The 25822-nt window shown below is 35.4% G+C and overlaps 3 protein-coding genes and 1 pseudogene across 3 annotated transcripts; 3 read left to right on the top strand and 1 right to left on the bottom strand.

Moving 5' to 3' along the window:
- The first annotated feature begins 211 nt into the window (after nucleotides 1-211).
- LOC139902661 (uncharacterized) lies at nucleotides 212-3093 on the top strand. Its single transcript, XM_071885266.1, has 3 exons — nucleotides 212-430; nucleotides 1448-1709; nucleotides 2876-3093. The coding sequence occupies exons 1-3, from the start codon at nucleotides 212-214 to the stop codon at nucleotides 3091-3093; spliced, it is 699 nt and encodes a 232-aa protein (XP_071741367.1).
- An 8580-nt stretch (nucleotides 3094-11673) lies between these two features.
- Nucleotides 11674-12907, bottom strand: LOC139902660 (F-box/FBD/LRR-repeat protein At1g13570-like). The gene is made up of 3 exons (XM_071885265.1): nucleotides 12146-12907; nucleotides 11913-12065; nucleotides 11674-11718 (listed from the first exon to the last, which is right to left on the bottom strand). The coding sequence occupies exons 1-3, from the start codon at nucleotides 12905-12907 to the stop codon at nucleotides 11674-11676; spliced, it is 960 nt and encodes a 319-aa protein (XP_071741366.1).
- A 2796-nt stretch (nucleotides 12908-15703) lies between these two features.
- On the top strand, nucleotides 15704-17629 carry LOC139902659 (transcription factor bHLH62-like; annotated as a pseudogene).
- A 1352-nt stretch (nucleotides 17630-18981) lies between these two features.
- On the top strand, nucleotides 18982-21550 carry LOC139902658 (uncharacterized). Its single transcript, XM_071885263.1, has 6 exons — nucleotides 18982-19167; nucleotides 19829-19887; nucleotides 20573-20669; nucleotides 20770-20874; nucleotides 21225-21422; nucleotides 21536-21550. Exons 1-6 carry the CDS (start codon nucleotides 18982-18984, stop codon nucleotides 21548-21550), a joined length of 660 nt encoding a protein of 219 aa, XP_071741364.1.
- The last annotated feature ends 4272 nt before the right edge of the window (nucleotides 21551-25822 follow it).

Raw genomic sequence — 25822 nt, 5'->3', positions numbered from 1 at the left:
AGTTCAGATGGCTCTTTTGACTCAAAAGATTGAGCAGAAAAAGTTTGGTTATAAGAAGGGTAAAGGCAAGAGTACTTTTGATCCAAAGAAAGCTAAATGCTTTAAGTGTGGTAAGTTAGGACACATAGTTGTTGACTGCTGGTCTAAGGGTGAAGGAGGTGCTAACTCCAACAAGTCTGTTGACAAAGCAAGAAAATACAAACTTAAGTACATGAAGTTAAAGAGTGAAGCAGAAAGATCTAAGAACAAAGAACAAGAGAAAACTTTGTACACAGAAGCATGTGAAGATGAAGACTCATCATCTGATGAGGAGGAGGATAAGTGTCTTATGGCTATAATTGATGGTAGTTCTAGCAAGTTTGAGGAAGATCTGAAAGCTATTGAGAAGATGGATAAAGACTCTACTTGTAATAAAGTTTCTGCTTATAAGGTACAAAACTTTGTGAACTATCTTGATAATGAAAAAGTGAGAATGTTTCAGTACTTGCTGCTTGACTTTCAATGGTGTTTAGATAATATTGATAGGTTAAGAACACAAATTTTTGATCTTAAAAATACTATCAAAGACAAAGATGCTGAAATTAAAATCTTGAAAAAATGTGAGGTAGAACTTGACACATATAAAATGGCATACACAGAAGAAACTAAAAGATTAAATACTAAGTTAGGAAGATCAATGAAAAGGTCAAAACACTACGAATCAATTTGTAAATCTTGGTGTGTATCTCCCAAAAAGAATTCTGATGCTATTGCCAAACAAATTCCAAATGATGTCAAAGCCATACTAGGTGAAAACTACATATTAGATAATAATGTGGAAGTTGATCCAAGTGTATTCAAACCTGACATTCTACCAAACATATTTGTAAAATTTGATGGTGACAAAAAGATTTTAACCAATGCTTTTGTAAGGACATTAGATCCTGTTGAACCTTCTGAGACTATAATACTTGAAAGTAAAAATTCATTAGAGTCTGAACTTTTGAAACCTTCAGACTCTAGCATTTTAGTCTCTCAAAATAATAGTGTATATTCTGACCTAGAGTCTGACACCCAAGAGTCAAGTTGCAATAACAACTCTGAATCATCCTCTGAAACTGACACTTGTCCAGATCCAAAAGTGTTAACTAAAAGAAGGTCAAAGTCAAAACAAGCTAAGACAATTCAAAAACTCAAAAAGGAAATTTCTAAGCTCAATGAAAAAATCAAGAGTCAAGAAAAATCTTCAGTTAAAAGAACATCTTGTTTTCCTAAGGAAATTAAGAAGATATGAAAGCTCAAAGTTTTTGAAAATAAAAGTGTCTTAAAATCTATTAAGAACAAGTTGATTTGGATTGGAAACAAGGCTTTTGTTTGGAGAGTGAAGAGCACTCTAACTGAACCCACTGAAAAGTGGGTTCCCCCTTAAAAACTAACCATTCTCTTTTGTTTGTGTCTTGTGTAACAGGGTAACATGTGGTATTTGGATAGTGGTTGCTCAAGACACATGACTGGATGCAAAGAGCATCTTGTAGGGTTTGTTGAAGAAAAAGGTCCTTCTGTAAGATATGGTGATAATTCAGTTGCAAAGACTATTGGTTATGGTACTGTTATAGCTGGAAGTGTTTCATTTAAGAAAGTTGCTTTAGTTGAAGGGTTGAAGCATAATCTGCTAAGTGTAAGCCAAATTGCTGATGAAGATTGTGAAATCAGAATAAGAAAGAAAGCTGGTATTATTTATGATCCCAAAGGAAGGCCAACACTTGTAGCCTGGAGATTTCAAAATGTGTATATGCTGGATCTAGATTCTGTTGATGCTTGAATTGAAACATGTCTGTACTCTCAGACTGTCCCTGAACTTAATTGGCTTTGGCACAAAAGGCTTTCTCATCTTAATTTTAAAAGTATCAATGAGCTTTCTAAAAAGAAGCTTGTAAGAGGTCTTTCACAACAATCTTTCAAGAAAGATAAACCTTGTTCTGCTTGTATTATGGGTAAACAGACCAAAACAAAGTTTCCCTCAAAAACCCTAGCTATCATTAGTGTTCCACTTCACATGCTTCACATGGATCTGTTTGGTCCAATGAACACTAGTAGTCTGGGTGGAAAAAGATATACTTTGATAATTGTTGATGAGTATTCCAGATTTACTTGGGTTATTTTCTTAGCTGCAAAAAGTGATGCTCCTGAAGAAATCATCAATTTGATCAAGAGAGAGCAGGTTCAAAAAGGTGTTCTTGTTAAACAATTGAGAAGTGATCATGGTACTGAGTTCAAGAATGTTACATTAATTGATTTTTGTGAAGAATCTGGAATTGGTCAAAAAATTTCTGCTGTTAGAACTCCTCAACAAAATGGAGTTGCTGAAAGAAGAAATAGAACTCTTATTGAAGCAACCAGAACCATGTTATGCCAATCAAATGTTGCTCTAAGGTTCTGGGCAGAGGCAGTCAACACAGCATGTTATACTCAAAATAGGTCCTTGATTGTGAAGAAACATGGCAAAACTCCCTATGAGTTATACCATAAAAAGGTGCCTACTATTCATTACTTCCATGTATTTGGGTGCAAGTGCTATCTTTTAAATCAAAGAGATCAGCTTGATAAGATGAGGCCAAAATCTGATGAAGGTGTATTTGTGGGATATTCTTCTGTTTCTAAAGCTTATAGAGTTTATAATCAGAGGAGAATGAAGATTGAAGAATCCATTAATGTTTCCTTTGATGAAAGTTCTATAGAAATGGATCAGACATCCAGCACTGGGCAATCTGCACTTGGTGAATTGTCAAATTTAATTTCTGGGAACAGTGTTCAGACTCTGGGTTAAGAAATGAATCTGCAGATAATACTCACACAGAAGAAGTTCCACAAGAAGATGAGCCTGTTGTTATTTAAGAAAGTGATCAGTCATCAAATACCACTGTGGATCCTGTTGTACCTACTAGAAAATCATCTAGAAATATAGTCTCTCCAAAGCATATTGAGGATTATATTGTGGATCCTACTGGTTTGCCTAAACCTAGTTCTTCTGCTCAGACACCTGTGTCTGATTTTGCTATAGCAACAGGCTCATCTTCTTGTGGAACTTCTTATGTGTATCTGATTTTGCTATAGCAACAGGCTCATCTTCTTGCCTAAACCTAGTTCTTCTGCTCAGACACCTGTGTCTGATTTTGCTATAGCAAATTACTGCTTCTTTTCTTGTTTTCTTTCACTAATTGAGCCCAAAGAAGTATATGAAGCATTGGCTGACAATAATTGGGTTGAGGCTATGACTGAAGAATTGACAGAATTTGAAAGAAATGATGTTTGGAAATTGGTTCCAAAGCCTGCTGATAAAACTGCAATAGGCACAAAATGGGTTTTTAGAAACAAGGTTGATAAAGATGGTATTGTAATCAGAAATAAAGCAAGGTTGGTTGCTCAAGGGTACAGACAAGAAAAAGGAATAGACTATGATGAGACTTTTGCTCCTGTTGCTAGAATTGAAGCTATTAGACTATTTCTGGCATATGCTGCTCACAAAGATTTCAAGGTGTTTCAAATGGATGTGAAGAGTGCTTTCATGAATGGTAAATTGCAAGAAGAGGTTTATGTGAAACAACCTCCTGGTTTTGTAAGTAAGAAATTTCCTAAACATGTTTACAGATTGAAGAAAGCATTGTATGGTCTGAAGCAAGCTCCCAGAGCCTGGTATGATACCTTGTCAACATTTCTTTTAGAAAAGAACTTTTTCAGAGAAGCCATTGACAAGACTTTGTTTATCAAAAAGGACAAAGGTGATGTGTTACTTGTTCAAATTTATGTTGATGACATTATTTTTGGGTCTACAAATCCACACTTAAGAAAATGATTTTCTGACATTATGTCTGAAGAGTATAGAATGAGTAATTTATGTACTTTAAACTATTTTCTTGGGTTGCAAATAAAACATAGTTCTGAAGGCATTTTTATTAACCAAAGTAACTACATTTCTGACATGTTAACTAAATTTGGTTTTAAAAATTGTTCTACTTTAAGAACTCCAATGAGTGTTTCTGAAAAGCTTGATAAAGATGAATCTGGGAAACTCACTTGTCAATCAACCTATAGAGGTATGATTGGATCTTTGCTATATTTAACTGCAAGTAGACCTGATATAATGTTTGCTACATGTCTTTGTGCACGTTACCAATCTGATCCTAGGGAGTCTCATTATAAAGTTGTGAAAAGAATTTTTAGGTACTTAAAAGGTACCCCTAACCTGGGTCTTTGGTACTCTAAAGACTCAGGGTTTGATCTAATTGGTTACACAGATGCAGACTATGCAGGTTTCAAATTAGACATAAAAAGCACTTCTAGTGGATGTCAATTACTAGGTAGAAAATTGGTCAGCTGGTCTAGTAAAAAGCAGAATTCTGTGGCCAATTTCGCAGCAGAAGCTGAATATGTTGCTGCAGGAAGTTGTTGTGCTCAGTTACTTTGGATGCAACATCAACTTTTGGATTTTGGGTTAACATTGACCAAAACTCCAATAATGTGTGACAATGAAAGTGCAATTGTTATTACTGAGAATCCAGTATTTCACTCAAGAACCAAGCATATTGAAATCAGGCATCATTTTATAAGGGATTGTGTTAAAAAGTGCAAAGTGTTTTTAAAGCATATTGGCACTAAAGATCAATTGGCAGATATTTTCACTAAAGCACTTCCTGAAGAAATGCATTTTTATCTTCTTGGACAACTTGGAATGTTAAATCCATCAACTGAAATGTTGTCCAGTGATGATACTCTCTAAACTGTTGTTGTAAAAAAAAAAAAAAAAAAAAAAAAAAAAAAATTTGAGTCTGGATTACGTCATATTCAGAGTCTGGATGACAACATGTTATTTAGAGTCTGAAAAGTTTTTTTTTACTGTAAACTTGTTTCCTTCTTTGGTCAATAAAGGTTTTCTTTATTCGGGTTTATAAAGTAAAAAGTTAAATTTTGAAGGGGGTTAATGGTAACTTTTTGAAATTTTTGTGTCAAAGGTATTTATATTTCCCCTAATTTTCTTTCTTCAAAATCTTCTTCAAATTAATCTTCAAACATAAACCCTAATCCCTCTCATTCGATCATCATCTTCTTCAAAACCTCTCTCGGTTTTCATAATTCACTCGTGTTCTTGCAAGTTTTTGATTGAAGCTAATAGCAAATACGAAGTTCATTCCTTTTGTTCTTGTTCCAACCGATAACATGATTAGGGCAAAGGAAATCAGAGGAGAGAAGGATGTGCAGGTTTCGGCTAACAATAGGGTTGCTTGTGCTACTATTCCTGCGAATTTTTCCAATGAAGGGTATGAGGATTTGGTATTGTTCATGCGAAATCATCCTTTAAATGAGGCTTTCTTCAAGACAACTATCATGTTTTCAGAGATGATAGGTGAATTTTGGTATACCTGTGTTGGAAACAGAGAAGATAGATCTATCACTAGCACTTATCGAGATGGTAACAATTCTTTAACTATTACAGAAAATCATTTAAGAATTGCTTTGAATCTTCCTGTACAGGATAACTTTGTTAGAATTGTGTCAAGGTCTGCTGTGAGATCTTGTTTTCCTATGGTTGGTCAGCCTGTAACTAATTCTTCTGTTAAGATTAATATGTTCTCTCCTAGGTGGATGTTTTTGTTATCGAATGTCATTAGAAGTTTGAGCTTCAAATGTGGTAGTCTGACTGAGGTTAATGATTATGAGGCACATCTGTTTCATGCAATAGTCACAGGAAGGTATATTGATTTTGCTCTTTTAATCTTCAATGAGCTCTTGGTTCTCACTGAAAAAACTCCAAGAGATCATAATGTGCTTTTTATCAGGTTTTTAAGTTTAATGTTTGAGTAAGCTATGACACCTGCTTTGTATGATGGACTTAAAGTGTTTTGTGTGTATGAGTATACTTTTATTCCAGAATGTAGTGTCCGAATGTTTCACAACCACATTGATGATCAAGAGGTAGCTCTTACTCCTGCTATTTTGTATTGGGTCAATCTTGGCCGTGCAGACCAACCTACAGATTCTGAGCAATCAGGGTCTGCAGGGGCATCTTCTTCAGAATCTAAGCAATCAGGGTCTGCAGGAGATTATAACAATGGTCAACCATCTTTAGAATCTGAGCAATCAGATTCTACCCCCACAAAAACTCCACCCCATGTTGTTTCCCAAACAGAGCAGGCTGAAGACATGGGTGAGGAAATCCCACCTCACTCTAACCCATCTTCACCCACTGCTGCTGAACAAATTATCCACTCAACCCACCTTATGAACCCACCAGTTCATACTGAGAATACCACCATATCTAAAACCTTAGATTCTACAGCACTTGTGGATTCACCTCAAAAATTCACTAGGAAGAGTGCTGCACGTACTGCTCCACCACCTCTGCTAGAGGTTGGTGAGAGGAGTGCTTTAACCCAACCTGAATCTGGTAGGTTAGTTAGCTTGGATACCCACATTACAGTCACTGAGAAAACCCACTCAGTTGACTTACATGAAGAAGTCTCAATCCTGGACTCAAATAACTAAATTCAATAACCTACTGAAATGACCAAGCCAACTGCTACCCCAGACTCAAGTCTACCACTACTCACTCCAAATATTCCATCCTTACACATACTTGCACAGGCTGCCAATATCACACTCATGTCACAGGGTGAGATACAGGCCTCAAAATCTTCTATGTCTAAGGATCAGCTTTCTTTACAACAGGAAGGCTGTGAGGACATACCAACCCTACCCTTATCTTCTGGCACTACTTCTCAGACTGAGGCATCAGTCACCATGGTTGGCCTACATCAGGCTTTGACCAAGTTGACTAAGGAGTTTGATGACAAGCTCTCTGGTGTGCAGTCTAAGATTAATAATTTTCACTTTAATAATAATTTTGTTTCAAAAGATGAGATGTTGGAGGTAAGGAGGTTGGTTGGAGATATGCAGGGGTTGACTAGTGTAGGTGGTTCAGGGTCTGTTACAGAAATTAATCACAGGTTGGCTGAGCTGGAGAAAAGGATGGTTGGTGTTGATGAACTAAGACAATGCTTTACTGGGTTTGCTTCTGATATTTGTTCCCTCAAAAATCAACAGACTGAAATTTGGAAGGTCATATCTTCTCTGCCTTTAGATGATCTCAAAAAGGGGGAGAAAAGAAAGAGGTCAGATGATGCAGGTACTACAGATGTAAATGTTGAGGGGGAGCAATCAAAGAGAGCTCAAATTGAGGGGGAGCATCAGGTTGAAGGGGAGAATATAACTGATAGAGGTGTTGGTGATACTCAAATGGTTGGTGGTGTTGGTGATATTCAGGGGAGTTCTAGTGCTGTTGTGGTTGATGCTATGCAAAGGACAGAGGGTGATCTAAGGGCTCAGATGAACAAGAGATTTAGATTCAGAAGATATGAAGGTGATGTTGTCAAGGTTGAGGTTGATAAATCTGAATTTGAAGGTGTAACTCTACTGTTAACAATGACACACGTACCAGATAGGAGATTAAGATTTAAAATAAATCAAATTGTTCGTTTGAGTTTTTGTGAGTGGAAAGGCATAGCTGTGTGTATCAAGGAGTATGCAGGAGATCAAGTTGTTGTGAAAGAAGTGTTGAAGAGAGTTTATATGCTGGTACATTTGGTGTTTGAAGAAGGGTTTATAAGTTTTAAGGATTATGAGGTGTTTTGTGGAATGTTTGATTTAGAGATGAAAGAAAGAAGAGCTAAGGGACATGTTGAAATGTATGCTGTCCCTGAACATTTAGAGTTTGTTGATGATAAGTATGTTGAGTATTTGGATGGTTTGATGTTTAAGACAAATGGAAATCAAAGGATATTGATTAGGGTTGATCAGTTTGAAGGGGCTGGTATTGAGATGTTGATCAGATTATTATCCAAATGTGAGACAGAGCAAACTCTTCCTTTTAGGGTTCAATTGTTGAATCACTTGTATAGCAAGCTATCCATGTTGAAGAAAATTCCTCACATGAAGAACAAGTGTAAGCTTATCGAAAAGGAGTATGCTAAGGTGGTTAATTAGGTGTACAGGTTGTTTTGACATCATCAGATAGGGGGAAATTGTTGGGAAAATGAAAATCTGATGAGTCAAAAGCATGCTAGAATCTGGAGAATTAGAGTCTGAAGTTGCAGACTCTGATGTTTACTAAAGTCAACGGTTTGAGATTTCTTGATGCCAAAGCTAAGGAATATTCTGGAGATATGTTTAAAGTTTAAGAAGATTTGTTTTGATTCGGTTTTATCTCCAGAATATTAACTTTAGAGTTATTTGCATATTAGTTTAGTTTTTGAGTTTATCTTTACCTTATTTATAGCTAAGTTGTTTTGGAAATCAAATCCTTAGATTTGATGTTTATCTGTATAAATAGGGACTCGTGTTTTACTTTGAAGATGTATCTTTTGCACGATCAACATTATCAATTGTATATTTCATTATCGTGTTCTCTCAATTCTTGCACTAATAATTCTTATTTATTGTTTAATTGAGAGTCTGGTGTTCATAGTTCAATTACTGTGAACTAATAAATATCAATCCCCTTTTATGAAAATGAGAGCTTGAAAGATGTGAAAATATATGAAAATAAGAGCTTGAAAGATGTATTTTTTTTATGAAAAAATCGTGACACATTGACCCGCCACATGTATTTTTTTTTGTCTTCATTTGATTTAACTTAAATGAATCTACTAAACCATCCAGGCATAGCCTGGGTGGCCACCAGGACTTCCAATGAAGCAAGAGGTCACGGGTTCAATTCCCTTCAAGGCAAATACCTTGGGGCGAGCTCCATTTAGTGACTGATTGACTAGAGGATGCTTTGTCCGGTAGCGGTGGAGGCCTGGCTTGCCGTTTACCCTGGGTTTATCAACTAGAGGGGAGCCATTATGGCTCGTCGCTAGGGGGGTTCCTCGTAAAAAAATAATAATAAATAAATAAAAAATGAATCTACTAGATTTCAAAATCCACTCATTCAAACGTTCTTATTTCCTATATACGAATCTAATATCAATCCTAAAAAAAAAATTAAAAAAATAAGATGCACTAAACAATATGCACAACATAAAAATAATAGCCTAAGTTGGTAATTTCTCTGGGAGATAATGGGAAAAATGGGTTTTGGTGTCAAATGGAGAAATTGGATGCTTGCTTGTTTTAAGTCGGCATCCGTTTCCGTATTAGTTAATGGATCCCTCACTTGAGAATTTAGTCTCGAAAGAGGAGTCCGACAAGGTGACCCATTGTCGCCATTTCTTTTCATTATAGCGGCGGAAGGACTTAACTTACTTAACAAAAAAGCCATTCAAAGTGGACTCTTTAAAGGTGTAGAGATCGGTTCGGACAAGGTTGCACTTTCCCATTTACAATATACGGATGACACGTTATTTCTCGGGGAATGGGGTAGACAAAACTTTAACAACCTAATGAAGTTACTTAGTTGTTTTGAGAAAGTTTCGAGTCTTAAAATCAATTATCATAAGAGTCAAATTTTTGGTATTGGTGTAAAGAAAGAAGAAGTAGAACGTATGGCTCATCGGGTTAATTGTAGAGTTGGTGAATTCCCTTGCACATACCTTGGTCTACCCATTGGGCAAAACATGAATCGGGTTGAGAGTTGGAAGCCCGTTATAGATAAATTCACCTCTAGGCTCGCGGTTTGGAAAACAAAAACGATTTCATTCGGTGGAAGGTTAATGCTAGTAAAGTCGGTCCTCAATAGTTTACCGCTATACTACTTCTCCCTCTTTCGTGCTCCTACAAGTATCCTTAAAACATTAGAGAGTAATTAGACGGAAATTTTTTTGGGGCGGGTCCGGTGAGTTTCAAAAATCACGTGGGTCAAGTGGGAAGACTCCCTTTTGCCATATGAAAAAGGGGGGCTAAATATCGGGTCTCTTATGGGGAAAAATCTTGCACTCTTGGGTAAATGGTGTTGGCGTGTCAAAGTCGAGTCAAATTCTCTTTGGGTCAAAGTTTTGAAAAGTATTTATGGTACTAATGGTCTACTCGTACCTCATGGTACTAACAGACCGAGAGGAAAGGGTAGTACGTGGTTAAACATTGTACGTGCAGGTTGCGACATTGAGAAGATTGGCGTTAATTTTAGAGCATATTTTACAAGACAAATCGGTGATGGAAGCATGACACTTTTATGGAGTGATTTATGGTGTTCTGATGTCCCACTCAAGGACATTTTTAAAAGACTTTATCATTTAGAGTTGTTCCCTCAAGCTACTGTTCAATATCGCATTAAGTGGGAAGGTTCTTCGTGGACAACTTCGTGGCAGTGGCAGCGTGCAGTCTCAGGCCGAGTAAACAATGAACTTTCTGATTTATCAATTTTAATTAACTTGTATTCAAAACAGGACAGGATCATGGATGTATGGCATTGGAAGCTTGCGACCAACGGTGTGTTCACTACAAAAAAGTTGGCGAAATTGATTGAGGAAAAACCTTTGTTAGACAATAGATCGAGACAAGAAATAATCAAAAATAACTTGGTGCCGGGTAAAGTGGAAGTCTTTTTGGGAGAGTTCTAAAGAAGCGTATTCCAACACGGGTTGACCTCGACAAAAGAGGAGTCGACTTAGACTCCGTGAGGTGTCCCGTGTGTGACGATGGCATTGAAACAATCGACCACTCACTTATCCTTTGTCGACATGCACTTGATGTGTGGGAAAAAATATATAGGTGGTGGGGATTGGGTCCGGTGTCAAATCTAAGTGTTAACGAGGCCTTTCAGGGGAAGAGTAACATTGCGATGTCCTTTTTAGGTTCAAGAATTTGGCAAGCTACGGAGTGGACGTGCGCTTATCTCATGTGGAATAACCAAAATTAAAAAGTTTTCGCGAAGAATTGTTGGAACGGTCCTAGGGCGCTCATGGAAATCCAACTTAAATCATTCGAATGGATCTCCTCGCGTATCAAAAATGTGAAGATTGATTGGTTAACGTGGCTACATAACCCGAGTTCTTATGTCACTTGAGTCTTTGTTTGTATTTATCATCTTGTTTGGTTCTTCTATAGTTTGAATACAGTTGCAAACTTTGCAACTACACATGGTTAGTCGAAGCCAAAGTGCTTACATAAGTTGTCCTATTTTTGTATTGTGTACATGGGTCCGGCTCCCTTTTTAGCCCCTCGAGTTTAATACAATTCTTGCCTTTCGAAAAAAAAAGACAACGGGTTCTTATGTTGTGCATACGTACAGCTAATAAATGCTGCTAGCCGAACATAAGACAGAAGAACATGTTCTTCAAAATACTAAAGAAAGATAACGTCTATTTCAGCGATGGGGGAGGCTCGATGAAGCTGAAATAACTTTGTGTCGAACACTTGAGAATTGTCGGTACAAATGGTCATCTTCTTTAACGAGGGAGAACAATCAAGTAGGAACTTGATCAAACGTATTTTATACTTTAACCCTCTAATACATTATACATCCTAACCACACCGTCTCAAGCTTCAACTGCACCATTCCACTATAGTTGTCTACCTTCGTCGAACAACTTTCAAGTTGTGGTAGGTTTTGATAACTGTATGTACCCTACAAAATATATTAGTAATCGGATCAGATGCACTCACAGCTTAATTATGAGAATAATAGACTATCAGTTACTCCATCTGTCACAATTTAATAGTTCTGATTTCCTTTTTAGGCTTAACCAAATTAATAGTTCATTTTCATAAATAGATAAGAACAATGAAGTAAAGTTCTTTTATACCCTCCTATTTATTCATGAAAAACAAAAATTCAAGTAAAATTCAAGTAGTGAAACTGTAAAGTAAATAAAAAATACATTTAATAAATTATGTATTTTTAAAATACATTTATTAAATTATGTATTTTTCGTCTCGGACTAATAAATTAGGACAGATGGAGTATTCAATATGATACATTAAATAATACACATTCCACTTACTGTAATCCTAAGCGTCTTCAAATTTGGGGAGCAACAAATCAATTCAACTATAAATGATAACATAATAGTGTTGCTAAAATCTACTACGCTTAAACTAACAACCTTGAGGGAGGGTGAAAAAAACAGTTTATCTTTGTCGCCATCCGCCAAAAACTAACAAAAAAAAGTACATAAAAAAACAGTTAACATGATGTATGAAGAAATTCAAATAATCCAACAAAATTAACCATTACCTTGCAAGTCCTGAAATCTAGATGAAGCTCTTGAAGTTGAGGGAAATAACCCAAAAGGTGAAACACACATGCCGTTGTCGTTATATTTTCAAGCATATAAAACGGCAAAGATAGCACGTTAAGACGTTCAACATTTGCAATCTCCATTAGTTTTATTGTTTCACCTATAGTCCGGAAACTAACGAATATTGTTAGACTCTTTAGTAACGGACACTGACTGATAAATTTCCCATACGTGCCACTTTTAAATACGACATGAGACAAATCTAAAGTCAACAGATTTGGAAAACCACGGAAATTTGTTGGAAGATGAAAACAACATTTATATAAGCTCATATGTTTCAACTCCGAACAAGAAAAGAGATGATTAGGCAACTCAAGTGTTTGATAAAAGTTGAAAATAGTCAACTTCTTAATTCCCTTTCTTGACAAAAATAAAACCCAACTACTAATATCCACAACATCCGAGACGTAGTAATGTTTTACGCAGAGGTCAAAATTTGTTACCGGGCCATTGAGACTAAGTAGAATTGTACTTATATTCCTCTCGATACAACAACTATGCTTTCCTAGATTAAGTCTAAGTTGCGTGAGACTATGCCATTTATACCTCCAGTTCCTCGACAAGATACTAGTCCTAACCGCATCTTCTATTGGCAAATGATCCATGATATCAGTCAGCACATCATCTGGCATTCTGCTAATACGATCTTCCGATGCAGAATTTAATCTTTTTAATGACGACCCATGAACTGGTTCCATTATCCTAAAACGAAACACTCAAAGTTAGCAGGCTATCCTAAATATGCACCGAGTTTATTACACTAAATAAGGATAAAAAAGGTATTGGAACACATAAATAATCATCACAACAGGTAAAAATTAACTTATTAACATATTTAACATCTATCTATTTATATCTATATCTATATCTATACTATACATTAAAAAAAAAAATTAAGATTCACTTTTTTAACATTTTTGAATCTAGACCATTAGATTAAAAAAATGACATTCATTACCCTTGCTTAATAGCCATTGCATCAAACTATAACCTTATAACTATTTGCATTATCACAGACTTCCCATAATGGCCAAAAAAGTCGACACCAGGAAACTCCATTTGAAAAGATACACACAAAATTAGGGTAAAACTCTCTCACCTACATTCCTTCTACTTCCATCTTCTTCAAAGATCGATCTCAAAAAGCAGTATCTAACAAGGATTATACCCTTATAACAAATTAGAGTTTTATACCCTAAAACAAAACATGATCAAAACACGATGGTTCTTGCGAAGTTTCAATCCCATTCGCGTATCTAAAATCGCCTCACATCCTGTTACAATCGATTAACAACATCGATTGTAGCGGAATCAAGAAGACCTTCGATTGTAGCAGAAGCATCACGACATTCAATCGACTACCATCGTATGCACAACCACGATTTGAAAAATCAATCGCATAAATCAGATGTAACTACTCGCGGGTTAGTAATTCTAATGTTGTGCTATGATTTTTAGGTTTTACATATTTCATGTCTGATGTATTTTGTTACACAACTAAGTTCGACAAATCTCGATTTTTATGTTTTATTTGTGCTTCCATCATTTGGTTTTACATATTTCATGTCTGATGTATTTTGTTAAACCGTTTATCTAAGATCGATGTATCCATATTTCAAGCGATTTTTGAAGATACTATCTACATGATTAAAAACCCTAAATTTTGTATTTTAATCATTTAATACATATGTAGCTGTCAAACGCTTCATTTCTGATAATGAACTGTTGTTAGATGTTGGCAGAAATCACACTTGATAAACCAGATGTGGATGAAGAGGTATGTAGCTTGATGATTGATCAGTCAAATATACGAAGAGGTATGTAGCTATATGTTTTGTAAGGTAAATGATCAAAGGGTATTAGGTAAACATGAAACGGGTTGAACATGTTTTAATGCTTATTTGCTTGAGTGAGTATCTATTTTTATTGTTTGCGTATATATATCTATAAATATACAGGGTCTGAATCTTCATGATGGATGTAAATATGGTTGAAGTAATAAATGTGTACGTTGTTTCATCGGTATTCTTATTTTCTAGGTAAAAACCTTTATTATGCTTTACTATATGTGTGTGTTTCTTTGAATATCTAGGTATTATGTGCTCTAATACATATTTGATAACCTCTATCAGAGCAACCAAAAGATAGCCCATAGATACAAATCTCCAAATGGATGTTGTGAGAATGTTGCATATTGCAATAAAATAAGCCAACAAACACTCAGGTACAAGACCGGATTGCGATTCTGGATTGCCTGAAACACCTTCAGCGGTGAGAAACATACGATCTATTTGAGCAGAGGCTCATATTGATGGAGATTTTTGTTATATTTGCGTGTTGGAAGGTTATGGGTTAAGTAGAATTAGTAGTATTATTTTATGAATGGACATTATAACTATAATTTTAACATCAGATACATATCAAAAGTCGTAACATCTGTTTGGGGCTTATTGTTATCATTGAATCGTACTCTTTTTTAGGTTCTGGAGCTTCTTTATACTATCAGATTTCAACATTGTACGGTAAGTTTTTTTTTTTTTTTTTTTTTTGTTTTCGTTGGTTTTTTCCATGTTATTAATAGTTACTTGTAGTATGCGATTATTTATGTTGACAGTGGTCGTTAGCGTTAATTTTATAAATGTGTTTTTTTTGTGGTAGTTTGGTTTTTAGTTGTGTTTACTATTTTAGTTTGTCATCAATACTTTTAAACGGATTATTGTTGTCATCCTGCAGATGCTAAGCGAGAACTGAAAATGGTCCAGAATGTAAATAAGTGGGTATGGGACTCTTTTAGAGCTTCATGAAAAGCCGGTATGTTTTCTAAATAATCTTTTCGATTTTGAAGTTCATAGCTTACCCTCAACTAAAAGATCAATTAAAACGTCTGAAATTATTGCAGATTGGTTTGCAAAATGTGATTGGATTCTACAACTCATTTTTTCTATTTATCGACAAAGCGTGGAAGAAGGCTTTGTTAGTTCAAAAATTGGAGGTAAGAATCCCTTGAAATTCTGTTTTAGGACAAACAGTTGACTTTTCACTTCTGCTAAAAAATGGATACCCAGTTATACACCTCTACAAAGATGGATACCTTCATGACGTACCTAGGCTTTTGTGAAATATAATCAGTGGAAGTGCGTGTACAGCAACAGAATAACACTGTGCATAGGATGTCCGAAGTTTTAGAGCACTTCCTAAGGTGATCACGCTTCCATTAAAGGCAGCAAGGGTTAAATAAGGTAGTCATATTGTTAGTCTTTTAGTGGGGTTAAGTAAGGTGTCAAAATGGGTAGTTTTTTTAGGTAGGGTAAAATAAGGTGTCCAAATGGGTAGTCTTTTAGTAGGGTTAAATAATGTGGTCAAAATGGGTAGTATTTTAGTAGGGTTAAATAAAGTGACAAAGTGTGTTGTCATTTGTTCATTTATAACGATTTTTGTGATATTTTGAGTCAAAGCCTGGATTATATTAGTTGACTTTATAAATTGTAGAACAGATGGGTGGGACCGCTCCTGCTCTTGTCAAAGCTGAGGTCCCATGTTTAGTTATCAGGTGGACTATGTCTGATAAGGACCGTATCTTGAAGAAGGTTAAAGGGTTAGCTACTAAAACTCTAAATATTGCATGATTTATTTGTTTTGTTTAGTATCAGAATATTGAAAACTTATGGACGACTCCTTTTGACTTTGATTATTCTGAACAAGTTGACTCCGGAAAACTTTGATATTTTCAAGGGTCAACTTATTGACTCGGGGATTACAACAGCTGATATGTTGAAGGTTTGTGTTATTTTGGAGCCAACTATATCATTAAAACTTTGTCATTCTAAGAGGAACTATATATTTAATTGGTGAACTTTTAAAGCAGAAAATGGTGCCTGAAAAGATCGTTCATCACATCATACAGGTTTCATTTCTGACTTCACTTTTGGTTTGGAAGTCTTTTCAAAGTAATGAGTTCATCCCTATAACTAAAGTTAGTAAAATGAGCCGGTGGAAACACGAATTGGGTAACGGGTCAGTTTGGGTTTAACAATCGCCTGATTAATTTCTATGGATCTTTTCTCTTGTGGTATATGGTTCCAGATTGTAATTTTTTGATATTAATTTTCTTACAGGTTAGTGTGAAAACTGTGCTAGGGTCTTCAGCTCCTCCGTTGTCAGTAAAACTTACACAAGTTTTCGCCTCTGGTTCAAAAGACGCCTCGGTCCTTAAACATGTCTTCTATATATTGAGTTATTGACAATTTTTACTCATGACTTATATTATTTATATAAAATTGAGTCCCATCGTGTTTCGGTAGTAGGAGTTCTAATGGTAGAAGTGATCAATTGGTGTTGAATTCTAATAATTCTTCGCTGGTGCCGAGTACCGGAAAATTCCCTCGAGTTTCGAGTAGTCCGTCATAAAAAATCGATCGTTTTCAGGTTGGATTTGAAAAGAACATGAATTCAGAAGAGATTAGTATGAAATTGAGTAAATTATCAAACTCTGCTGCAAATTCTAATGAAGTGTTTCGGAGCAAATTCCAAGTGGGGAACTTGGATTCAAGAATCATAAAGATTCGAAGTCCAGGAAAAGAAAAGGTAGTTCTTTAAAGGGAATTACAAAAAAGGTAATAAACCCATATGAATTACATAATACCCAGATAGAATCACTAAATTTTCTATTTGAATTTGGATGAAAATTGAAACTTTTTATTTTTCAGGAAGAAAAAGTCAAAGATGATTCGAATTCGAAAGACTGAAGAAACAGATGAAGAAAGTGGTGGCAAAATGGAAGAAGATACAAAGTTACCTGAGCCACCAAAGGATTATATTCATGTTAAAGCAAGAAGAGGGCAAGCTACTGATAGCCATAGTTTAGCAGTAAGAGTAAGCTTTTGGAATGATTTTATTAATTAGTTATTTAATTATGGTAAAAGAATAATTTCAAGATTTTGGTGCTAATAAAGTTTCCACCTTTGTGTATAATTTTTAGGTTAGAAGAGAGAAAATTAGTGAAAGAATGAAGCTTCCTCAAAATCTTGTACCAAATTGTGACAAGGTGAGTTAAAATTTCAACTTTGATCATTTTCCATGCTAATAAGTCAATTTTGATCACTTGAAGTGACTGAAATTGGCTAAAAGTTATCTACATTTTAATATGCAAACCTTGAGTATTTTGATGGTTTTATATAGAAAAGTAGCTAATATGTGGTCTTTTTGATGATTTAGGTTACTGGAAAAGCACTTATGCTTGATGAAATGATCAATTACATACAATCGTTGAAAAGACAAGTTGAGGTAACATAAGATTCTTATAAACGTTCCGGTTTTTGATCACCTAGACATTCAAAATCTAACTTTTTTTCATATTGTTTATGTAGTTCCTTTCAATGAAGTTAGCAACTGTTAATTCAAGTCTACTACTAATTTTGTGATAGAGTTGAAAAGATTGTATATTTTTTACATCAAACTTTGATATCATACTATCTGAATATATTTCGGCCCGTTGCCGGTTCATTTTGCCATACCATAAATGTTCATTTTGACGCAAACCTATCTTACCCCTTATTAAGAGAAGTGTGAAAGTATATAAAATTGTGAGATACACTATAACTAAGTGTAACTAAGGCTCCTATATTATGGAAGTCTATTGCAGATGGTTATGAAGATAAAACCAAGATTATAAACCACCTAAAATGTCAAAAAGTGTCTTCAAAAGTTTGTTGAAGTTAAACTAATGTCAATCATCGATTTAGCAAGTCTCTTATTTTTCAAACGTAGACAAGGTTATTTCTCAGTTAGTGTAACTCACAATGGGGTACATAGTAATAAGTACAACTAGAATGAATGAGCCCGCTAGATCCCCAACCCATTTTAGTCACAATTTAGAAAAAGATGATTGAAGTGAAATCTATCATTACGAACATATATCACTAAAATAATAATACTCCTTCAGTTTTGATAGAAATACGACTTAGGAGTTTAAATCCAGCGAACTTATAGACTTTAGGCGACATTCAAGTTTTCAACCATCAATTGTTTATTATACATAGTTTCTAACAATTTCTTACAGGATCAAACACAAACAAATTTATACTTCACAACTTTATTGCATAAACCCGCGATTCCGCGGGTCTTAAGCTAGTACCTTGATGATAGTATGATACCGTGCGTTATTCGATCTGTTTAGTACCGTCAAGTCAAAGTCGGGTTTTGCTAGACTATAATTAAACAGCAAGAGGTCCTATTAGAACCAAAAGCTAGTAACAACATATGCGCAATTTAAGGTACGTCTATCTACAAACTGAAGCCCAATATAGAATCTGAAGCCCAACTCCTAAGACCAATTGAAAAGAAGCTCATTTGAAACCTGAAACCCAATAATCCAATAAGGACTCAGATTAACTTTTATTATTTAATTTTGAATTATGATTATCATTTTTTTTTCTTTATATATATATATATATATATATATTTTTTTTAAAAGGCAAGGTTAGTTGTTAGACTCGAACCTGGGTCACTCTCGAATCCATGAAACATGGATACCAATGAAGCAAGGCCTCATTGGCTTTTCTTTATATATTTGAGATATTGATATGTTGATATATCGATAATTGATAATTGATAATTGATAATGATAGTATTGATTGATAATTGATGATTGCAAATTTGATGCAGGGTTTAACGGGATAAATACGGAAAATTCTCCACATACATAAACGATTTTAGTTTTTAGGTACATATTAAGAAACGTACGTACTAGCTAGGTTTTCAATGGGTAAAAACAATGGCGAACTTGAATTTAAGGGAACCAAATGCGTTTGGTCCATCTTATTTGAACATCGTAGGATCACAATCCTTTAAGGCAGCTGATGACGTTCAAATTGAAAATTGGATCAAAGATCTTAACACCACTGGTTATTCCAAAGTTGAAGCAATTTTCAAACTCAAACAGCTGTACCTGAAACACAAGGTATATCTATATGACTATATCTATATCTATATACTCACTAATTTATAGACTACTGAGTAACAATTTTTTAGGTTTAAGTTGAATATCCGACCCACTTTGTGAACCAACTAAGTCCGGGTCAATATATACACATTTGTCCTTCACTTGAATCCGTCCAAGTGTACGTAGGCATTAAGTTGATACCATTGCATGATCTTCCTGAAATCAATAGTTTGTTAATTATTATAAATGTAAGTTCACTAAGTTGAGTTTATAAAATTAGAATATAGTTATCTACGTTTGTAAATTAAGGGTATCTTGTTGAGGTATGAAATATATGAACTTGTTGAGGTATCTAGCTTGTTGGATAGATTTGTTTTTATTTTTATTTTTTTATTTTACATAAGTTGAGATTATGTGGTTCAGTTGTTCTGATCTAGGTTTAGACATGATTTTTGTGTAGTGGCTTGAATATAAACAGAAAGATTAGTTAACCGGTTACAATATTCAAGGTTAACTACAATAAAGTGTGTTTTCTTACATTAAACGTCTAAAATATAAAAAAGGATATTTGTTTTAACAAGTTTTAGAGATGAGCTTTGTAATGTAATAACATATGGTACAATTAAGAAGCAATAAACTAATGATATGATACGAGTGTATAACTTGTTTTGATTTTCAGGAAGTTATATTGGCACACGATTTTTTGTCACCTACGGAACTCGGTTTCGAAGAAACGAGGCGAGTTTGCAATGCGCTTGTCCTTATTCAGGTCAATGTGACGACGGCTCTATTGAGTCGACAACAATCGTCGATTTATTGGCGAATTGACTGACTTTTAGAGCTTAAATTAAATTTCATGCAGGATTAAAACCCATGGAAATTTGATTCTACCATTTTCATGGCGTCTATTATTATTTTTTATTTTATTAAAAAAAAAAAAACTTTTTCCTACTTAAAGGCCGGAGGTCCTCTCGGAAGCAATCTCTTTATCCGTCGAATAAAGAGAGGGATGACTTTCTCTACTCTCGAGAGTGTTTCACTCTGGGTGGAGAAATGACTTGTCTTTATTCTCGGATAGGGGAAGGATTGTCTACATCTCACCTCCCCCATACACCACTCATGTGGTATTGGGTTTCGTTGTTGTTGTTGTTGTTGTTCTTGTTCTGTATATATGATCTCAAGCAAAATCAACATATATCTAACTAAGCAAGTGTGTACCTTAGTGCTAAAACTCACATTGAATCATTGATGACTATATCTTACAAGTTTATGATTTCTATCCTCACATAACCTTATGGTGCTTTGCAGTGCATAGCATCTCATCCTTATATGAATATGCAGCTCATAAAAGGTATATATTTTCTCTACATCTCTTATAAAGTTGAAAGTTATGTATACTGAAAATTTAAAACATATGTTGCAGCCCACATCCCAGAAGACTTATACCCATATACGAGCGACATGAACTGTTTGAAAAATTGCGTGAAAATAGCTTAGGTGTTATTCTAGCACTTTTAAAGGTACTTAAAGATGTACGGAGTATAACATAACGAGTACCATATTTGATATATATTCAAATCTCCCTTATGTGATCATTGTTTATATGTCAATTTTAAACAGGATGCTGGTCCCAACACTTATAAGATTGTTCGTTATCTTTTGGATACTGTTTTGATACCTGAGTGCCTTCATTGCATTGTTGTGGGTGGCATGGCCGTAAAATCGGTGAGTTTACGGCTGCTTATTTTTCGTTGCTTTTATTTATGTCAACTTCACATAATCGAACGCATGCTCATCTATATATATAGACATATGCAAGCTTATCTATATGGTAAATGACTAAATTACCCATCATGTGAGCAGCACACATGACCAGTTCAAACATACTAAACTAACGTCTATTAGCGTGAGTGACTAAACGTGTAATATTATGAAAACACAATATAGTGACTAAACTTGCAAGAATTTACAAACCATAGGGACCATCCGTGTAGTGAAGTCTTCAGTTGCTATAGACATATGCAAGCTTATCTATATGGTTAATGGATCACCTAAGATAACTCGTCGATATGCAGATGGGAGTCGTTGTGCTTGAAAAGATCTTAGAGCATGATGAAGCGAAGTTTTACTTAGGGTCAAATCCGGCAAGATATAAATATGTGACAGCGGTTTTGTCCCATGTGGCCCCGGAGTTATCTGAAAACGCTCCAGATGCGATATTATTGATGGAGACATATATTATTCTGTTACTTAAAACTAACTCAAGTCCCAAGGTTAATTCATTCATCGCTAAAATCTTCACATCGGCCTACAACATACATATTAACTCTCATTTTATTTTAGTTTTATTTATTAATTTATTATCTATTATCTACTATGATTTTAGAATTTTCTTACTTAAACCCTTGTGATAAAAATGCAGTTTCCAAAATAGTTACTATTTCGTTTGATCTTAACTGACTTTTCATATTTTTCATAGAGCGGTGTTATATGGACACTACCCAATGATATTGACCAACCCCAACCTTTTTACTGTAAGTAAATCTTTGTGGTTACACTAGAGTTGTACGGATTTCAGCTCACAAATCTCTTTTGGCTAACCATGAAAAATCGATCAAAGCAAGTTTTGCAGGATGAAACCACCAGAGTTTTGGCTGACCAGGTGTTGCGCCACATGTTAAAATTCGTTATGGTTTTCATAATCTGAATATGTGGATTGCAAACCTTTTTTAGTAAAATACAAGTCAAATGTGGTTATGTTGTTTTTTGCTTGCGTTACGACGAGGCTCACTTATCGATAGTAAGTGTTTGTAACTTTTTAGGTGCAAGCCTTGTCGGTTTCCGGTTGGTATCTCTTGGTTGACGACCTTTTTTTTTTGTAAAAAATAAAAATAAAACATCCTCGTTTTTATATCAGTATTCGTTATTTTGGCAAAATAAATAAAATGAGTCAAATTAATGTGTACATATAGGCAGCACCATCTAAGTTGTGATTCTTTAATTAATTATTGCTAGTAAAGTTTCTTCCTGCCAAAAAGTTACATATATCACATAATCTGCTTAATAACCAATAAACTTTATATATCTCTACATAAAATGACATACTGTATAGAAACTTAAGCGGCATAATCCATAACATTTAAACATTCGCGGGCCGCTTTGGCAGTAGCCTCCTCTAACGTTTTCAACGGTGAATCTTCTCCTATGTTCTCAGTAAAACACGCTTGACAAGTGGAAATATCCGTCTCCACAGCACCAAAATCATCCGCAAGCAATGTTACATCACGAGCACCAAGATCTTTAATTGCCCGGTTCAATTGGTTCAAACTCGTACCGTATTTATCCACACATTTACTCAAACACTTGCCCGTTTCTGAAGAAGCAATTTTTGGGTCACTTAAAAGCTTCTTAGCCTCATCCATTGCTAATTGAGCATTACTCTGACTTTGCTTGATTCGGGCCTCGATGGCCAATGCAACGTCATGATCAAAGAACCCAATCGGAGCTGGGCCTGGGCCTGGGCCAGGTGAGATGGAAGGCGCGCTTGGGTAAGGAACAGCCCCTGATGGGGCTGAACCCGGGCCTGAGTCAGGTGGATTTGGGTAAGAAACGGGCCCTGAGAATGAAGATGGAGCCGGGCCAGAGTTGGGTGAGTTGGAGTAAGGAACAGGCCCAAAAAATGGAGATGGAACCGGGCTAGATTTATCTTTGCCTAGGCCTAAAATCGAAGACGCAACGGTTTCAGCTTCGTTTGCGAATGACTTTTCAGTGTTGCCTATAAGCCCACTAATTCCGTCCAATAATGAGGTCGGGCTAGATGCCGGTTTGTCTTCGTTTGAAACCGGGGACGAAACGGGCCTGGACGATACCGGTGCTTCGGATTCATCTCTAATAGCTTGTTTCCTTTGTTTATGTTGGTTGAGACCCGCTTTGGGTTCATCAAAAACCGGGTTTTTTTGTAACTGATTAACGTCGTCCACCTTAGAATTTCGTTGGGCTACGGATGGGAGGATATTAAGACCTTCGACGGAGATATATAAAATGAGAGAAGAGATGGAGATAAAGAGCAAAATACGAGCTCGAAGCTCCATATTTATTTTCCCTTTTATCATCTTTACTCTCCTCTCACTTGTAGATACAAATGAGGGGAGCAGCTAATTCGAAAATTCAAATGGCCTTAAGGAATTTTTCTTATCTGATTACAGCAAAATGAATGGTTCATCATTTAATCAGGGTTACCTTTCCTTAATTCTAGCTTACCTATAATAAAATTTATAAATATATGATACAAAATTGCAGACACACAAAACCATCCTAAAGCCTAAAAGCTTTATAAGACAGATAGGGAGATACTTTTACTAAGCATGCATGGCTAGGTTTACAAAACATATACGATTAAGAGCCTAAAAACATGATATACTGCTAAGTTATCATCAGGAACTAAAGCAAGAAAAAGATGTATAACATTATTGATCAAGCCAAAACTGATGTATAACATTATTGATCAAGCCAAAACTGACCTGAGTGCATCTTGTGGGGGAACCGCCTCTTTACACTCCGGGTGGCCGTGTTAACCCGTCGAGATAGTTCTCATCCAGGGTGGTAAAGAGACGCTTCGTTGGAGATGAAGGTGGTGTTGGTGGTTGACTTTTGCCGAGCCTTCATGAATGTTTATGAGAGGAGAAGGAGTTTCTCCATTTATGTCTTGTGCATGTATCGTGAGAGATGAGAGGTTCCAGATGAGCGGTTCTCTCATCCTGATGTCGTGTGTGTATGTTGTTGATAACGCCAAAATTATACATATTTGTTGTCGTTATTTCGATCCGATTTTGTATCATTTTGTATGTAATTGTTGTACTTGTGTATTGTAATAAGTTAAAATGTGTGTATAATCCATTGTGAGTGTTGAAGCGAAGATTTATGGAAAATATTGCTGATTTTAGAAGATTATGCGCACATGCACTGTTTTGGCCATAACTCGGTCATACGAACTCGAAAAAGGGTGAATCCGGAGCCCAGACGTCCGTAACTCAGAGCTCTACAACATCATATTGGAAAATTACCAGTAAACAGTACCAGATGATGCGCATCTGCTATAGATGCGGCGCATCTGAGGCCAAAATAGTCCCGACAGCTTTAAATGCGGCGCATCTGTGCCAGATGCGGCGCATCTGAGCCAGATGCGGCACATCTAACTCAGATGCGGCGCATCTGAGGTCCTGTCGACAGTTCTGGGTCCTAAAACGAGCTGGAAACCACTAAAAATAAAGGGATGCGGCGCATCACCTTTAGATGCGGCGCATCTGATGCATTTCTGGCCATTTTACCTAACTTTTGAGCCTATTTAAGAAGAGCTTTGGTTACACATTTGAAACACCACAATATAGATCAGTAGTAGTCCGAGAAGGGATCATACGCTACGATAGGTACTCTCGGTTTCATTTATTTTAGTGATAAGATTATGAATTCCTATTGTTTCGATTGTATTGTTGTAACCTTCATTATTATGATTGGCTAAAGCCTTGTGTGTTTACTTTAACGTAAGATTTATGGTTTGGGATTGTTCTATCTTTTAATGTTATTTAAGTTACTATGATGTTTGATTGATTAAATTACCATGTCCAACCAAAAGAACCATAGTTATGCAAGTTTGGTACTTTCCTTCAATTACATAGATTGTTAACTACATGTGACACTAGGAACACAATCTATGCTTCAATACTTTTAGTAATCTAGACGGGTAAACATATACTTAATTGACGACTTTGCTATATGCTTAGATCGGTAATTGAATAAGTACTAGAACTACATAGTCATGAATTTACCTCAAGTGATTGTTGTAATTTAGGTTTTACGTGAGTTTAACCGGGTTGGGTCTAATTAATCTAATCAATCTAAATCAATTATGTTCTTCCATAGATCCATTGTTGTAAGTATCCATTTACTCTAGTTCAATTATACAAGTTATGAATTGATTTATGTGAGTTTATCAATGTTCATGGCTTGTACTTCAACACCTAGTGATTTAGACATCTACATGTGAGTGTAAGATGGTAATTGAATGGTAACTAGATTTTACAATAGGTAAACTAGGTTTTATGTGAATTCAACCAAGGAAGAGTCTTATTCATTAAACATAGGTAAATAAGAACTAATGACAAGGTTTATGTGAATTTACTAAGTTTATAGTTCTCGGTTTATAGATATTGTGAGATTGATATAAGCCATTTACATTTACTTGTAACTACATAATAACGGGTTTAACTATAAAAGAACAATCCCTATCATTTATCAAGCATTGAAGTAAACACTGCCTTCTCATCCTTGTTATTTATTTCATTTTATTTCCCGCTTGTTACTTAACAATTCTACAATTAAAACTCTCTCTTTAGAATAATTAATCGTTTAAAGTCCTTAAAACAAACTTCTCCCTGTGGATCGAACTGGTCAATTTACTTGCTAGTTACTGCATGATCGGGTTTTAGTTGCCTGTATTATGTGTTAATTATTAAGCATATTGTCTACATTTTAAAGGTTACGTCTTGACACATCAACTTTTTAGCGCCGCTGCCGGGGAAGCAGTTTTGTTAAAAGATTTTAATAAACTTTGAATTATTCGATCCTTTTGTAGGAATTCAATTCCTAGAAAAGTTACTTTTTATTGTAAGCTTGT

Source organism: Rutidosis leptorrhynchoides, chromosome 3 (assembly GCF_046630445.1).
Source record: "Rutidosis leptorrhynchoides isolate AG116_Rl617_1_P2 chromosome 3, CSIRO_AGI_Rlap_v1, whole genome shotgun sequence".
NCBI lineage: Eukaryota > Viridiplantae > Streptophyta > Magnoliopsida > Asterales > Asteraceae > Rutidosis > Rutidosis leptorrhynchoides.
Note: the sequence above shows the minus strand (reverse complement) of the source record. Positions and strands in the feature narration are given on the sequence as shown.

Bases quoted from the DNA above. Each gene is read 5' to 3' on its own strand.
- LOC139902661 (XM_071885266.1), top strand. From the start codon at position 212: ATGAAGTTAAAGAGTGAAGCAGAAAGATCTAAGAACAAAGAACAAGAG. The intron at 431-1,447 runs GTACAAAACTTT...CTTGTGTAACAG, and splicing joins ATAAAGTTTCTGCTTATAAG to GGTAACATGTGGTATTTGGA. The intron at 1,710-2,875 runs GTATTATTTATG...TTGTTATTTAAG, and splicing joins CAGAATAAGAAAGAAAGCTG to AAAGTGATCAGTCATCAAAT.
- LOC139902660 (XM_071885265.1), bottom strand. From the start codon at position 12,907: ATGGAACCAGTTCATGGGTCGTCATTAAAAAGATTAAATTCTGCATCG. The intron at 12,066-12,145 runs GTAATGGTTAAT...TTTTTTTGTTAG, and splicing joins TAGATTTCAGGACTTGCAAG to TTTTTGGCGGATGGCGACAA. The intron at 11,719-11,912 runs GTAAGTGGAATG...ATGAATAAATAG, and splicing joins TGAAGACGCTTAGGATTACA to GAGGGTATAAAAGAACTTTA.
- LOC139902658 (XM_071885263.1), top strand. From the start codon at position 18,982: ATGGCGAACTTGAATTTAAGGGAACCAAATGCGTTTGGTCCATCTTAT. The intron at 20,670-20,769 runs GTACTTAAAGAT...AATTTTAAACAG, and splicing joins TTATTCTAGCACTTTTAAAG to GATGCTGGTCCCAACACTTA. The intron at 20,875-21,224 runs GTGAGTTTACGG...GTCGATATGCAG, and splicing joins GTGGCATGGCCGTAAAATCG to ATGGGAGTCGTTGTGCTTGA.